Source organism: Macaca fascicularis, chromosome 19 (assembly GCF_037993035.2).
Source record: "Macaca fascicularis isolate 582-1 chromosome 19, T2T-MFA8v1.1".
NCBI classification, from domain to species: Eukaryota; Metazoa; Chordata; class Mammalia; order Primates; family Cercopithecidae; genus Macaca; species Macaca fascicularis.
Window position 1 is genome coordinate 39630932 of NC_088393.1, and position 16426 is coordinate 39647357.

The 16426-nt window shown below is 40.4% G+C and overlaps 1 protein-coding gene across 4 annotated transcripts in view; it reads left to right on the forward strand.

The window, feature by feature from the left end:
• The window catches only part of ZNF507 (zinc finger protein 507), a 38582-nt gene that overhangs the window by 13801 nt on the left and 8355 nt on the right, over nt 1–16426 (forward strand). For 2 of the 4 annotated variants that reach the window (XM_005588730.5, XM_005588731.5), the window contains one exon: nt 1092–1206. The exons of the other annotated variants lie outside the window; for them this stretch is intronic. In XM_005588730.5, the coding sequence (XP_005588787.1) occupies nt 1092–1206 (115 nt within the window). The remainder of the gene's footprint in view (nt 1–1091; nt 1207–16426) is intronic. 4 annotated transcript variants of the gene reach the window in all.

A 16426-nucleotide genomic window follows, 5' to 3' on the forward strand; every position in this document is an offset into this window, starting at 1 on the left:
CTTTCTTCCTGCCAAGAGATACACAGTTCTTCCTGCTCTGCCTTTTTCATGAGCTTCCATGCTTGTTTTGTTTCTGAATATAAAGCAGAGTGTGAATAGCCTGTGGACTGTATGCTGACAGACAAGTACATGAAGCGTTGAATATCTTCAGGAAATCGTTTTATATGATCAAGTCACTCAACTCGTGTTGACATAAGCTTACCCCAACTTGAATTACTCAGCCCTGTTGTTGCAGAGTGAGTTTAGTAACATGGCTTCTTTTCATTGGATCCATGTTTCCTGCGTTTCGGAGAGCTGCATATTCATGTCAGTCATAACCTTTGTCCCTGTAACCTGTCAGTTAACTAGAAAGAATTATACATTGCATAGCACTTAAAAATTTGCGGCTGCTTTTCCTTTCTTGTTGCATTGATAGCTAACGTTTAGTGGTAAACAAAGAAAATGCACTGGGTGAAAAGGCCTTAGGCTTTTTTTTGCAGGGTGAGAGTGGGGGAGAGATCTGTTGCTCTGTTGCCCAGGCTGGTCTCCAACTCCTGGCCTCAAGCGATCCTCCCACCTTGGCCTTCCAGAGTGCTAGGATTATGGGCATGAGCCACCACACCCAGCCAGCCAGGCTTTTTATATTGAGTTGGTTATATATGCTTCATAGCTACACTTTATAATATTGGAGTATGGTATTAAATTACAGCTTGTTGGCAAGTCAGTGTTTCTTTAAGACAGTATATCCAGTATTGGTTAGAGTAACACCTATTTGGTGATACAGATCGACAGGGTGTCTCTGATTAATTTAGCTCCTACACAGTCAGCCGGAAGCAAGTTCATTATGATTTAGAATATTGTACACGGTTATGCAGAAATCATCCCAACCTATCTGTGTTTATAGGTCAGATGATGTTCAGTTTATATCTGCTGATAGTGTATATGCAGGAAAACCTATAAAACCACTTCAGACTTGTTAAAACAGCAAGAAAGCCGTAATTGAAATACTAATACAACTATGTGGTATAAATTTTCATTTACAATGGAATGTAAATGCTGTCATTTGAATCTTGTCAAAGCCTGCTACTAAAACTCTGAAATACCTTGTCTAGGGAATAAGTCTTCAGTCCAGAAACAGTATAGATGTGATGTGTGTGATTATACAAGCACAACATATGTTGGTGTCAGAAACCACAGGCGAATCCATAACTCTGATAAGCCGTACAGGTAAGTGTTATGATTCTAGAATTTTAATGCTTGTATTAAAATATTTTATAGTAAAAAAATAAAATGAAATCATTAAAAATGTATAGCACTTATTGAAACACAGGTTAAGAAGTAAGAAATTTCCACTAATTGGTTTTATATTTTGTTGTTTATATATTTACTTATTTTTTAAGTCAGGGTCTTGCTGTATTGCCCAGGCTGGAGTGCAGTGGTGTGATCATAGCTCATTGCAGTCTCGAACTCCTAGCCTCAAGGGATCCTCCCACATCAGCCTCCCAAAGTGCTGGAATTGCAGGCGTGAGCCACTGCACCTGGCCGCTTTTATAAGTATTGTTTGGTTTGTTAAGATGTGAACTTTAAGCTTGAATCTTAGGACAGTAGGCATTTTGTCTAGTTGATATATAGGAAATTGTCTTTATCTGTCAATTTTATGTTTTCATTTCATATGGGTATAAATTTCATAGCAATTTTCAGTGCCTTAGAGTTCATTTCAGTAATTTGGCAGTAAGGTACTCAGTATTCCAGCAAAAGATCCTTAAAACTTAAAGGCAATAAAATTTCCTATTAAAGAGTCCATTTTTCAAAATTAAGCTAGTATGTATAGAATAAGTCATTTAATGTTGTTACTTGATTTTTCCCAAAAGCCAATTCAAATATGTATTTCAGAAAATATAGGCATTCTCAGTGATAGTGCTAGGCCATGGGCATGAACTCTTTCACCCCCTTATCAGAACTTTTGCAGGTTTTAACTCTCTCCCCAGAATTTATAGATATACAAGTGAGTGTGGGAAAGTTATTCTATTAATCTCAATGAAAACCCGATAGACTGTGCCATAAAAGGTCATTGTTTAATCCCATAGTGTGGTGATCTGTGTATGGTTTCGAATATTTAATACGTGCTTAGTTTGCAAACCAGCAGATTTACTTATAATCACTCTTGAGACAGTACATCTGTTTGCAGAGTCTTAAAACTGTGGAAGATGTTTGACCTTGCCTCAGTCTTCATCAGTGTCTTTCTTTCTTTCCTTCTTTCCTTCTTTTCTTTCTTTTCTTTCTTTCTTTCTTTCTTTCTCTTTCTCTCTTTTCTCTTTTCTTTTCTTTTCTTTTCTTTTCTTTTCTTTTCTTTTCTTTTCTTTTCTTTTCTTTCCTCCCTCCCTCCCTCCCTCCCTCCCTCCCTCCCTCCCCCCCCCGGGCCGGATTGCAGTGGCGTGATCTTGCCTCCTGACAACCTCCGCCTCCTGGGTTCAAGTGATTCTCATGCCTCAGCCTCCCAAGTAGCTGGGACCACAGGCATGCTAATTAGAGACGGAGTTTCACCAGGTCTTAAACTCCTGGCCTCAAGTGTCTACCCACCTCAGCCTCCTAAAGTGCTGGGATTACATGGTTACACCATGTCCAATCAGTCTATTTAATTGGTGGGACTGAGTATGTATACATTCGTGATTTATACTGGGAAATGATTAGGAGAATGTGATGGAAACAGGGAACACTAGTTTACCTGATAGGAGGAGAAAGCTTTGCCTTTATATTTTTGGTATCCTTGAATTTAGACGTACTATGCCAGATTCATGTGATTTAAGTAAGAAGAAAATAACATTTCTCTGGGTCCAGAATTAGATTGTTCTTTCATTCATGGAGAAATATTTATTGAGCAAATATTATGCTTCAGGGGCCATGCTAGATTCTTGGACTACAGTCATAACAAAACAGACATCATCTTTGCTGTCATGGAACTTGTAGACAAACAGTATGCAAGTAGACCCACAAATACTTAGGATAAATGTATGCAATAGGTGAGTGATTCCGGTTCTGTTGAAGGTTTCACATCTACTTTATTAGGTCAGTCTTGCAGCTTAAAGATTCATGTTGATAGCTGTCAGTGCCTCAGGGATGTTTTCTTATGTTCTCAAAATATTCACAGATTCATAGGATTCGTTGCAGTTGTCCTAGGGTCTTCCTACTAACGGGCAACATCCTGTGAGAATCCTCTTTGTGTAACATCAGAGAAGTCTCAGTCTGTTATTTTCCAAATTTATTCACACTGCACTTTGTCACTGGGTTTGGTGTGTTTATGCCTTAGAAACAATTTTGTCATACCTCCCTCTTTGTACTTATTATCAGTTTTTCCTCGTAAGTCTGATTTTGTAATGTCATGGCTCTCCTTTTAACCTTCTTTAAATACTCGCTATCCTTTGTCTTTATGGGATTTCTGGTCACAGAGCATTATGGATTAACATGTTCTATTCCAGGATGTTTCTAGGACTTTGTCCTTACTGTCCTATACTCTGTACCTTAAGCTGAGCTGGTAAGTGTAGGCTTTATAATGCCTGACTTAATTCAAGGATCACAGGAGTTTCTCTGGCTCCTTGTGCGTCTGCTTCATTCAGTTTCGTTGCCTGGTGCACTTATGGTCAGAGTTTGGGCTTGGTTTCTCAGAGTTCATGCCATACTCTATGCATTTCTGATTCCCTACATTTCGTTAGGAAACATGCTCACAAGCAGCAGTAACGAGTTCTTATAGAGCTGCAAGGTCTTGTTGCACAACTTCTAAATTTTGCAGAAGGGCACAAAAGGTTTATTGTTTATTTTAGTGTGCCTGTTACATAATAGGTTTTCTGTAGTGGTGAAACCTGTTCCTTTCTCATGCTTTTGTTTTTTATGCTGTCATTCCAGTCCTTCAATGACCCCATCTTTGTGGTCTGGGCAGTACGGCTTCATGGATCCCTAGTTCTAGGGGCAGATAGTCCTGAGATTGAATCTGAGCGCTCTCACTTGTGGGATTTGTTTCACCTCTCTGTGCTTGGTTTTGTCGGTAATAGAGTGAGGATATTAAGGTTGTGAGGATGAAATGAAATACCATATAAGGTACCAGCACATAATAAGCAGCCAGTAAGTGGTAGCCGGTAGTTACTGGGCCCAGCTTTTATCTTCTCAATAATTCATTATCTAAACAAAGAAAAGTACTAAAAGGCTGATGACCTCTAAACACTAGGGAAACGAAGAATGAATTCTGTGCCAGGGTAGGCAGGCAGAGCTCATTTTACCGGAGAGATGCTGGGCCCAGGCAGAGTGCTGTCCCTGCTGAGGTCCCCGTTCTATGTCTGGCTGCTTTGGAGTCACTCTAGTGTCTTGGGAGCATCCCAGGCCTGGACCACACACTTCCTGTGCCCGACTGGTGGCCTTGGGAATGTTATGCTACACTAAGCCTCTTTTCCCATACAAAACCGGGGAGAATACTTCCCTGCTCATAAAGCTTTGTGAAGATTAAGTGAAATTATATTTATGAAGTACCCAGCGTGTTACTTGGTTCATTGAAGGGGCTTGTTCCCATTTTCTGCTCATGAAGTTGTCAGATTATCTCAGAAGCCCTGTTCTTACCCAGAAAAAAGAGAGCTGTTTTCCATTCCTGTGGAAGGCAGGTAAAGATTAAAATGACATCATTCCATCCCAGTCCCTACTAATGCAGCTATTAATAACTTTGTTTTTATTCTGTGTAAACCATACACCAATTATAGTTATACCTGACATTTCTTTTTTTTCTTTTTTAAATTTTATTTTTCCATAAGTTATTGGGGTCCAGGTGGTATTTGGTTACATGAGTAAGTTCTCTAATGGTGATTTATGAGAACCTGGTGCACCCATCACCCGAGCAGTATACACAGCACCATATTTGTTGTCTTTTATCTTTTGCCCTCCTCCCTCTCTTTCCCCCCAAGTCCCCAAAGTCCATTTTATCATTGTTATGCCTTTGCATCCTCATAGCTTAGCTCCCACATATCAGTGAGAACATATAATGTTTGGTTTTCCATTCCTAAGTTACTTCACTTGGAATAATAGTCTCTAATCTCATCCAGGTCACTGCAAACGCTGTTAATTCATTCCTTTTTATAGCTGACTAGTATTCCATCGTATATATGCATATATCACAGAGTTCTTTATCCACTTGTTGATTGATGGGCATTTGGGTTGGTTCCACAATTTTGCTATCGTGAATTATGCTGCTGTAAACTTGCGTGTGCAAGTATCTTTTTCAAATAATGACTTCTTTTCCTCTGGGTAGATCCCCAGTAGTGGGATTGCTGGATCAAATGGTAGTTCTACTTTAGTTCTTTAAGGAACCTCTGCACTGTTCCATAGTGGCTGTACTAGTTTACATTCCCACCAGCAGTGTAGACGTGTTCCCTTCTTGCCACATCCACACCAACGTCTACTGTCGATTGATTCTTTGATTATGGCCATTCTTCCAGGAGTAAGGTGGTATCACACTGTGGTTTTGATTTACATTTCCCTGATCATTAGTGATGTTGCATTTGATTTGCATTTCCCTGATCATTAGTGATTTTTTCATATGTTTGTTGGCCATTTGCATATCTTCTTTTGAGAATTGTCTATGTCCTTAGCCCACTTTTTGATGGGATTGATTGTTTTTTTCCTACTGATTTGAGTTTGTTATAGATTCTGGATATTAGTCCTTTGTGAGATGTATAGATTGTGAAGATTTTCTCCCACTCAGTGGGTTGTCTGTTTACTCTCTTGACTGTTCCTTATGCAGAAGCTCTTTAGTTTAATTAGATACAGCTATTTATCTCTGTTTTTATTGCAATTGCTTTTGTGGTTTTGGTCATGAAATCCTTGCCTAAGCCAGTGTCTAGAAGGGTTTTTCCAATGTTATCTTCTAGAATTTTTATAGTTTCAGGTCTTAGGTTTAAGTCCTTGATCTATTTTGATTTGATTTTTGTATAAGGTGAGAGATTATACCTGACATTTACAACATTGACCCCAAAGTTTTACCGAAAAGTTCCAGTCAAAATTTTTCATAATAGATGGTCATCGATTTAGTTTAATATTGCACTGCTGGACCTGCTCTGATTTACATCTCCCAGTACCACTTTTGTAGAGAACAAGATGGGAGAACAAAACGTTGTCCTGAGAGTATCAGTTTCTTTTTAACCATATGGCATGGAACCCATTTTCCCTCAGAAACACAGCTGTACTGTGCTTAGGTTCTGAAACTACACTGTGGCAGGGGGACAGTGTGATGTCAAGGGAAGTACAGGGGCTTTGGGCTCAAGTACTCCACACACTGCCCAGGACATAGTACGTACACAGTAAATGTTGACTGATAGTTGTCCATATCCCTCAGTTTTTCCTATCTATAAAATGGGTCTGATTCTTTAAGTTTTTTGTATAAGTTTAATTTATTCTTGAAAATAAATGTGTAGTGGTATTATTATACCTTTTTTTCCTTAAGTAGAATAACTGCCCAAATAATATAAGATGATTTTTTTTAATACCCAGTCCAAAAATACCCATTTTTCCCTAATTTTTTCAAAATGTACTTTTAGAGGTAGCTTTTTCATATCGAGAACCAAACAAGGTCCAGCCACTCTATTAAGAGAGTCTCTTAAGTCTCTGTCTCCCTCCTTCCCTCTAAATTTTTTAAATAGATTTTATACTTGATGTTCCTATGCCTCCTGAAAACTGCGTAAATCATAACGGTACAGCTGATGAATAATGACAAATTAAACTCATGCTCGTAACACAAACCATTATCAGCTCTTCAGCAGCACCCCTTCGTGGGCCTTCCAGTCTTTAACTACCCCTCCCCTCTTTCTGGTAACCACTATCTTGACTTGTAACATTATCAATTAGTTTTTTCTGTTTCTGAACTTAATAAAAATGGAATCATACAGGACATGTTCTACTTTATGTTTAGATTTTTTCACTCAACGTGTGTGTGTATAGTTCCACTTAGCACAAATGCATTTCATTGCTGTATAGTATTCCAGTGTTAAGACCACCACAATTTATTCATTGTGCTATGGATAGACATTTGGGTTATTGCAAGGTTTTCCTCCCTGACATGATCTGATACCAGTTTGAACATTGTTTTACATGTTTTGGGGCGTATATATGAAATGAGTCCATTTCCATTGGGTTTATACCTAGGGGTGGAATTTCGTGGTAATTGGACATGTATATGTATTCAGCTCTGGTAGACAGTGTCAGTAGTTTTCCAAAATGGTTGTACCTATTCACATCCTCAGCAGCACTTTGTGTTGTCAGTCTTTAATCTCTATTGTTTTGGTAGATGTATAGCAGTGTATTATTGTGCTTTCGTTTGCATTTCCCTGATAATTTCTGAGTTTGAGCATCTTTTCATTTATGGGCTATTACCCACTTCTTTTTTGCTTTGTCTGTTGTATTTAGCATTGTTATGAGGGAATACGTATTCTCAGGCTGGGTAGTTTATAAAGAAGAGGTTTATTTGGCTCGTGGTTCTGCAGGCTGTCCTCTGCTTCTGGTGAGGGCCTCAGGAGGCTTCCAGTCATGACAGAGGTGAAGCAGGAGCAGATATGTCACATTGTGAGACATGGAGTAAGAGAGAGGGAAGGAGGTACCAGGCTCTTCTTAACAGTCAGATCTTGCAGTAACAGAGAGAACTCATTATTCATGAATGGCTACACCAAGCCACGTTCCTAAGGGATCCGTCCCCATGACCCAGTCGCCTCTCCCCAGGCTTTACCTCCAACATTGGGGATCAAATTTCGACATGAGACTTGGAAGGACAAATATCCAAACTATCATCTGCTGTTTTCTTACTGATTTGCAGGAGCTCTTTATGTATTCTGAGTACAAGGCCTTTGTGGGACATATTGCAGATGTCATCTAAACTATGGCTTGCCTTTCTACTTTCTTAATGATGTCTTTTGATGAACAGACATTTCCAGTTTAATATAGTCAAATGTATTAATCTTTGTGTTTAGGACTTTTTTGTCTTTATATTCTGAAACTAGTTTTGATTTTTTGAAATAGTCTGTTGAGTAAGGTAGATGATGATACAGAAACAAAAATGTGTGCTGATTTTCAGGGATGGTGCATCAACTATGTGTGCTTAGGTATTACTGAGCCTGGTTTACTATAATATGGCACTAAAGCTAAAAAAAAATCTAAACAGAAAACATTTCAGAAAGGCTTTCAGCAGTGGGAATGACAGTTTGGAATGGAAATAATAAGGTTGCCTCTCAGTGTAGTCAGTTATTGTATGGGATTTGTATAAATATAAGTATATTAGAAATGATAATAACAGCTGATATTTTTGAGAAGATTGTTTTTGGGCCAGGCCTGGTGTGCTAAGCATTCAATACATGTCAGTTCAGTCCTCACAGCAGCCCAGTACTTAGGAATATTACTACCCCAATTTTATAGACATGGAAACAGAGGCTGGGCTAGCTTAAACAACTTTCCCCGTGTCTCAGAGCTGGGGCTTGAACTCTTGCTTCTAATAACTGTGTCATCCTGTCTGTCTGTGCTACACCAGGGAGATCTCTTTATGAAGTGTGCTGCTGCTGCATGCCAGCAGCCCACACCAAATCAGGGTGTGAAACAGAAGCAATTTCATTATGCTCAGGGATTCTGTGGGTCGGTCAGGAATTTGGAAAGGACACAGTAGAGACGGCTTGTCTTTGTCCCATACCGTCTGGGGTCTCATCAGAGAAAGCTTGAAGGCTGGAAGTGACCCAGACAGCTGGGGGTTACAGTCCTCTGAAGGCTGCCTCAGCACAGGCTGGTGCTGTGCTAGGCATTGGTTGGGCCCCAGCTGGAAAACACACATGATTTCTCCTTGTGGACTTTGCAGGTCTGCTAGTCCCCAAAATGAGCTTCTTAGATAGGTAGGCAAAAGCTGTGTTTCCTTTTATGACCTAACCTTGGAAGTCACAGCCCATCACTTCCACCAGAGTTACAGGCTTCAGTCTTTTTTCATCTGTAGGCATCGTGATTCTTTAGTCAATGTGTTGGCTTGGGGAAAAACTTAAGTCTTTAAAAAGCTTCAGTTTAAGGAAAACAGTGAAGGAGATAGTTTCATCAGGAGGAAAAAAATGTATATTTTGTTTTGAAGAGATGAACTGAAAGAGTTTGTTTTTCTCAGTGGCATAAAGATCTCTCAGGTTCATCACAAAATTTGAAGTGGCTGTTTTGTGGGGGCCTTAGTTATTTCTTTAAAAGCGTAGAAAATGAATGGAAGGTCATAAGATAAGCCCTATTGCAGAATTTCTGTTGAAATCATTGTGTATGTGTTCAAGCCAGACTCAAGTCACCCCAAATCTTGTAGGACATCCAGCTACTTTCTTCCATCTAAGCCCTCAAGGCATTTGACCTGGAAAGTAACCAAGTAAGGTCCCAGGCCAGGGAAGTGGGGGTTTTTAAACCAGCATCCTTATCTCCTTAGGGTTCTGAGACCAAAGTAACTGACTAACAGTGGGAGAAAGTCTGTAGAAAAATTCAGTCTCAGGCTTTTTAGCCAAGTTGTAAGAAGCCTTGAGTTTCTACACTGGCTTTCTTTGGGTTGCCGAAGTAGCTTCTTTGCATTGGGAAGAAATCATTTTTTATACAGATACATATCGGGTTTTATTGGGTAACATAGAAATTGTGCTTCTTTGGACATTCCAAAGCCTGCATTCAGCAATGGCCATATTTACAGGCCACTCTAGGAGTCCAGCAATCACACTGTTAGGGTGTTCACTTCTTTCCTCATGTCATGTGTATGGCTTTGCCTTGGTAGAGGAGTCCCAAATGGCTCTGTCATCAGGAGCATCCAGCAGTTCCACCAAGGAAGCAAAGCAGAATCATGAGAGGTGGTGTCATGATCAGTGTGCTCTTTTGTCAGTGTGGTTTCGTTTTGGTTTAAGACTTTTTTTGCCCAATGGATGGGGCGGGATAGGAAGGAGCAGTTTACCCTACGTGGAAATATGGTTGGTGCTGGTCTGTTGGTGAGGTGGTTAGAAATGATTTGTTAGACATAACCTCTGTTTCAAAACATATTTTCTTTTTTTTTAGTGTTTTTGTTTGTTTGTTTGTTTGTTTGTTTGTTTGTTTTTTTGAGACGGAGTCTCGCTCTGTCGCCCGGGCTGGAGTGCAGTGGCCGGATCTCAGCTCACTGCAAGCTCCGCCTCCCGGGTTTACGCCATTCTCCTGCCTCAGCCTCCCGAGTAGCTGGGACTACAGGCGCCCGCCACCTCGCCCGGCTAGTTTTTTGTATTTTTTTTAGTAGAGACGGGGTTTCACCGTGTTAGCCAGGATGGTCTCGATCTCCTGACCTCGTGATCCGCCCGCCTCGGCCTCCCAGAGTGCTGGGATTACAGGCTTGAGCCACCGCGCCCGGCCTTTGTTTGTTTTTTAATAAATCTTATTGTATATATTGGAGGTTAACAATATGATGTATAGAATATAGATAGTAAAATGGTTACTATAGTGAAGCAAATTAGCGTATCTATCATCTTACATACTTTTTTGTGGCAAGAGCAGCTAAAATCTACTTATTTAACAAAAATTCCTAATACAGTACATTTTGATTATAGTCCTTATGCTGTGTATTAGATCTCTAGACAAGTTCATCCTATATACATGCTGCTTTGTATGCCAGAATCTTCTCTCCCTCCCCACCCCCAGCCCCTTGTAACCACTCCTTCCTTCTCTCTGTGTGTGTGTATTGGACTTTTAAGTAACATTGAGCAATACTTGTCTTTCTGTGTCTGGCTTATTAGCATGAGGCCTCCAGGCCCATCCATGTTGTGGCAAAAGGCAGGATCTCCCTTTTTAAGGTGGAATGATTGTGTGTGTGTGTGTGTGTGTGTGTGTGTGTGTGTGTGTGTGTGTGTTGCGCGCAAGCCACGTTTTCTTTATCCATTTGTCCGTCAGTGGACACTTAGGTCGTTTCCATACCTTGGTTTTTGTGAGGAATGCTGCACTGAGCATGGAAATGCAGATACCTGGTAAGGTGGCGATTTCATCTCCTACACAGAAGAGGGATTTCTGGGTCATGTGGTAGTTCTATTTTTAATTTCTTTAGGAACCTCCATACTAGTTTTCATGGCTGTACCAATCTACATTATCACCAACAGTGTAGTAGGATTTCCTTTTCCCTACACCCTTGCCAACATTTGTTCTCTCTTTTGTCTTTGATAATAGTCATCCTAACAGGTTATCATTTCATAGTGATTTTAATTTGTGTTTCTCTGATGATTCGTGATGTTGAGTACATTTTCATATCACTGTTGCAGTTTTTATGTCTTTGGAGAAATATCTTTTCAGGTCCTTTGCTCATTTTTTAATCAAGTTATAAGTGTTGATTATAGATTTTGGATATTAACCCCTTATCAGATATGTGGTTTGCAAATTTTTTTTGCAGTCCTTAGGTTGCTCTTTCCTTTTGTTGATTGTTTTCTTTGCTGTACAGAAGTTTTTTGGTTTGATGTTGTCCCTTTTATTTGTACTTTTGTAGCCTGAGCTTTTGGTGTCATATCCAAAAAATCATTGCCACTGCAGCGAGATTTTTCCCTGTACTCTCTTCTAGGAGTTTGATAGTTTCTGATATTCCATTCAGCTATTTTATCCATTTTGAGTTGATTTTTGTGGATGATGTAAGATATGGATCCACTTTAATTCTTTTGCATGTGGATATCCAGTATTCCCAGCACCATTTATTGAAGAGACTATTCTTCTTCATTATGTCCTCTTGGTGCCCTTGTCAAATATTCATTGACTGTGTATGTTTAGATTGATTTCTGGGCCATTTATTCTGTTCCATGGATCTGCATTTCTGTTTTTATGTCCTTACCATACTGTCAAAACATATTTTCTGTCATTTCTCCTTTTTCTGGGTACTACATTTATAGATCAGAGCCTTAAAAATGGCTGTGCCTGGCCAGGCGCAGTGGCTCATGCCTGTAATCCCAGCACTTTGAGAGGCCGAGGCGGGTGGATCACCTGAGGCCAATAGTTGGAGGCCAGCCTGACCAACATGGAGAAATCCTGTCTCTACTGAAAATACAAAATTAGTCAGGTGTAGTGGCACGTGCCTGTAATCCCAGCTACTCAGGAGGCTGAGGCAGGAGAATCACCTGAATCTGGGAGGGGGAGCTTACGGTGAGCCAAGATTGATTGCGCCATTGTACTCCAGCCTGGGCAACAAGAGTGAAACTCCGTGTCAAAAAAACAAACAAACAAACAAAAAAACGCTGTGCCCCACAGCCCAGGAACGTTCTTATCTCTGGAAAGGAAGGGGAGGCAATTGAGGTGAGGCACACAGGGAGTCTCAAAGGTATATTGGTAATGTTCTGTGTCTCAACTAGGAGTGTTCATTGTTTATCATTATTATTATTATTATTATTATTATTATTATTTTTGTTTTTGTTTTGAGATGGAGTCTCGCTCTGTCGCCCAGGCTGGAGTGCAGTGACGTGATCTTGGCTCACTGCAAGCTCTGCCTCCCAGGTTCATGCCATTCTCCTGCCTCAACCTCCCAAGTAGCTGGGATTACAGGCGTCCACTACCGTGCCTGGCTAATTTTTTATATTTTTAGTAGAGACGGGGTTTCACCGTGTTACCCAGGATGGTCTCAATCTCCTGACCTTGTAATCCGCCCGCCTCGGCCTCCCGAAGTGCTGGATTACAGGCATGAGGCACCGTGCCCGGCCCATTCTTTATTATTCTTAAGGAGTCTTGGGGGGAAATGAGCTCTGCCCTAAAGAATAATCTGCAATGCATTTATATTGATGTACAAGATAATTTGTTATAGCATTGCTTATAATGTCAGAAATATCAAAAACCTCTAGCTCTATGCTACTTAGTAGAGTGGTTAAATTAGGATATTTTCGTAGGACGGAACGTTATACCCCATTGAAAATGCATAATTTTTAACTTGAGAAAATACTCATGGAACATTGTCAAAAGTAGGATTAAAAATCGATAGTATGATTCTACTTTTGCTTCAGATCTACATATGTACATTTAAAAAGACCAGAAAGCTATGCAAGTAATTTTTTAGAATTTGTCTTTATACTTGCCTATATTCCATTTTTATGCAAGGAATATAGATTATATAATCAGAAAAGGGTTTAAATAAAGAGATAGCATTTGCTGACCAGTTGAGTGGACAGGAATTGGCTCAGTAATTTAAAACAACAATCCATAAGCAAAGGGCTCTGATAGCATGGCAAATCAGATAACCCACAATGCTCCAAATGAAGAAAAGGCGTTTTTTTCAGCTGTCAGTTCTGCAGGCCGAAAAGTTTGAGGGCCTGGCCCTGGCTTCTAGTGAAGGTTTTTGTGCTACAACACAACATGGCGGAGAAAGTCACAAAAGGGGGGACACATGCGAAGAACCAAAGAACTGAGGGGTGTCTTGGCTTCATAACACCCCACTCTCAAGAGAACTAATTCATTCCGAGAGCCAGTCCGGTCTTGGAAGAGCAGGAACTCACCTACCACTGAGAGAACACCACCAACATCCCATTTATAAGGGATCCACCCCCAAACACAGAAACCTCCCACGAGGCCCTTCCTCCCAGTACAGCCATATTGGGGATCAAATTTCAATGTTAGTTTTGGTATTGACAGACAGACCATATCTAAACTGTGGTGCTGTGTCTTAGTCCATTCAGGCTGCTATAACAAAATGCCTTAGACTGGGTAATTTATGAACAACAGAAATGTGTTGCTTACGGTTCTGGAGGCTGGGAAGTCCAAGCTCAAGGTGTCAGAAGCTTTGATGTCTGATGAGGGCCTGCTCCCTACTTCATAAATAACACCTTTTTGCAGCATCCTGACACTGGAAGGGGCAATAAAGCTCCCCTGAGCCTCTTTTATAAGGGCACTAATCCCATTCACAAGGCCTCTGCCCTCATGACCTAGTCACCTTCCAAAGGCCCCACCTCTTAATACTGTCCCTTTGAGGATTAAGTTTCCACATAGGAATTTCAGCAGGGGCACGAACACATACATTCAGATCATACCACTCACATTCACAAGGCCTCTGCCCTCATGACCTAGTCACCTTCCAAAGGCCCCACCTTAATACTATCCCTTTGGAGGTTAAAGTTTCCACACAAGAATTTCAGGCAGGCAGGGGCGGGGGTGGGAGGCGGGGGACACGTAAATTCAGATCATACGACACTTAGAAACTTTGAGAAATAAAATGTTTTGTCTCTTTGTAAGAGACTTATCGAGTGGTTTGAATAGTGCTTGCCTTCTCATTGTGTCCTTTACAGTCTAGAATGAGCATCTTTCCTATGCTTTGGCAAGTGGTCAGTTGTCCTTTCTAAGAAATTGTCTCCAAGAGTTCATTTAATGCAGACTTTTTTGCTGCCATAACTTCCTTCAGGAACTACATACCTCGTTAAATTCACTTTCAGTAAGATCCTCTGGCTGCATATCCCAAGTTTCCTTCAGTGTCAGCAGTGTCAGCATTCCTGTGGCCAATTATTTATTTGTTCTAGAATTCATTTACATTTATGTCTAATTTTGCTTCCAGCATTATCACTTTGTGGGTTTTTGCTGCACTTCAATTTTGTTGGCCAGTTCTTCTCTTGTGACTATCCATTTTCATAACATGTCCTGCAGGTTTAACGTTGGGAGATAAGGATGCAGCATAACTACATGCTTTGCTGTCGGGGAATGAACTGCATAGCACAGTGACCAGTCACCAGCTTTGAAAGGCTTGCTTGGTCACTGGGCATGATACATCTCTGTTTACATAGCAGACAGAAGAGCTGCCAGTGAAGTTTGTTCTCTGCAGTTACTCACAGTTCATATTCCCATAGTAGTTAATAACTGAAATTTGAACCATGCTGTTGGGGGACTGATAATGTTTAACTAAGCCATAGTAACTGAAATTCATGCAGCTCGGAACCGTGCAACGCAAGGACCACACACACACACACACACACACACACACACACACACACACACTCTCACTCACTCATTGTTAGGCTTGTTCTTGTATATTTTATTTTTTCCATTGCTATTATAAATTGTTTTTTCCTTCTAGCATTTTGCTAGCATTTTAATATTGTTTCTGTATAAGAAAGTTGTTGATCTGTACACAATGTTAGATTTGTGGCTTTACTTAGTTAACAGTTTTTAATTTTCTATTGGATTGTTAAGATATATCATTACATTATCTGCAAATCATTTTCTCATACTTTCTGTTTATAGCTTTTCTTTCTTTCTTTTTTTTTTTTTATTTTTTATTTTTTCTTGAGACAGAGTCTTGTCTGTCACCCAGGCTGGAGTGCGTTGGTGCAGTGGTATGATCTCGGCTCACTGCAGCCTCCATCTCCTGGGTTCAAGAGATTCTCATGCCTCAGTCTCCCAAGTAGCTGGGATTCCAGGCACCCGCGACCATGCGTGGCTCATTTTTGTATTTTTGGTAGAGATGGGGTTTTACCATGTTGGCCAGGCTGGTCTCAAACTCACGACCTCAGGTGATCCGCCCACCTAATCTTCCCACAGTGCTAGGATTACAGGTGTGAGCCACCACACTCGGCGTATACCTCTTCTTTCTTTCCCTCGTCTGATTGTCCTAGCTGGTACCTCCACAACACTGCATAACAGTGGGGATAGTAAATGTCCTTGTTCTGTTCTTGAATTTAATAGAAATGCTTCTGGTGGTTCCTAATTAAGCTTGACACTAGTTTTGTAGTTGAGAAAGTTATATTTTGATGATACTGAAGAATTACCCATCTACCTTATTTTGTAGAGAAGTTTTATTAAGAATGTGTATTGGGTTAGGTGTTGTTGGTTTAAGTGCCTCCTGAGTATGGCAGTAGGAAATACACAGCTATACCCATGGAGTATATTTGTTAAAAAAAGAAAAGAAAGAAAAAGAAAGAAAATTAAATATGACCTTGAATCTAATGAAATGAAATCTGTAGATCATTGGTTCCCAACTAAGGGTGCTTTTGCCCCCTCAGAGGACATTTGCCAGTGTCTGGAGACATTACTGTGTTTGTCACAATTGACGGAGAAAGCGCTAATGGCATTTAGTGAGTAGAGGCCAGCGATGCTGCTGGACAACCTGCAGTGCCCCAGACAGCTGTCACAGTGAAGAATTACCTAGCCCCAAATGTCAGGAATGCAGAAGCTGAGAAACTTTTTTCTAGATCTCACTTCCAGTTCACAAGCAACATGAAGGACACAGGGACATGATAAACGACATCACCAGAAAGTCCTCAGTGTAGTCCATGTGGTGAGAGATTCTGCAAGACAGATGGCCTGATATCTTCAACAGATACATGCATGAGGGGTGACGGGAAAGAAAGAAGAGATATTATAGATTAAAAGAGACTTAAGAGACTTACCAACCAAATATGAAATGTAGATCTCATTTGGATCCTAATTTGAATAAGACATGTCTGCAAAAATCAAGCAACTTTTTAAG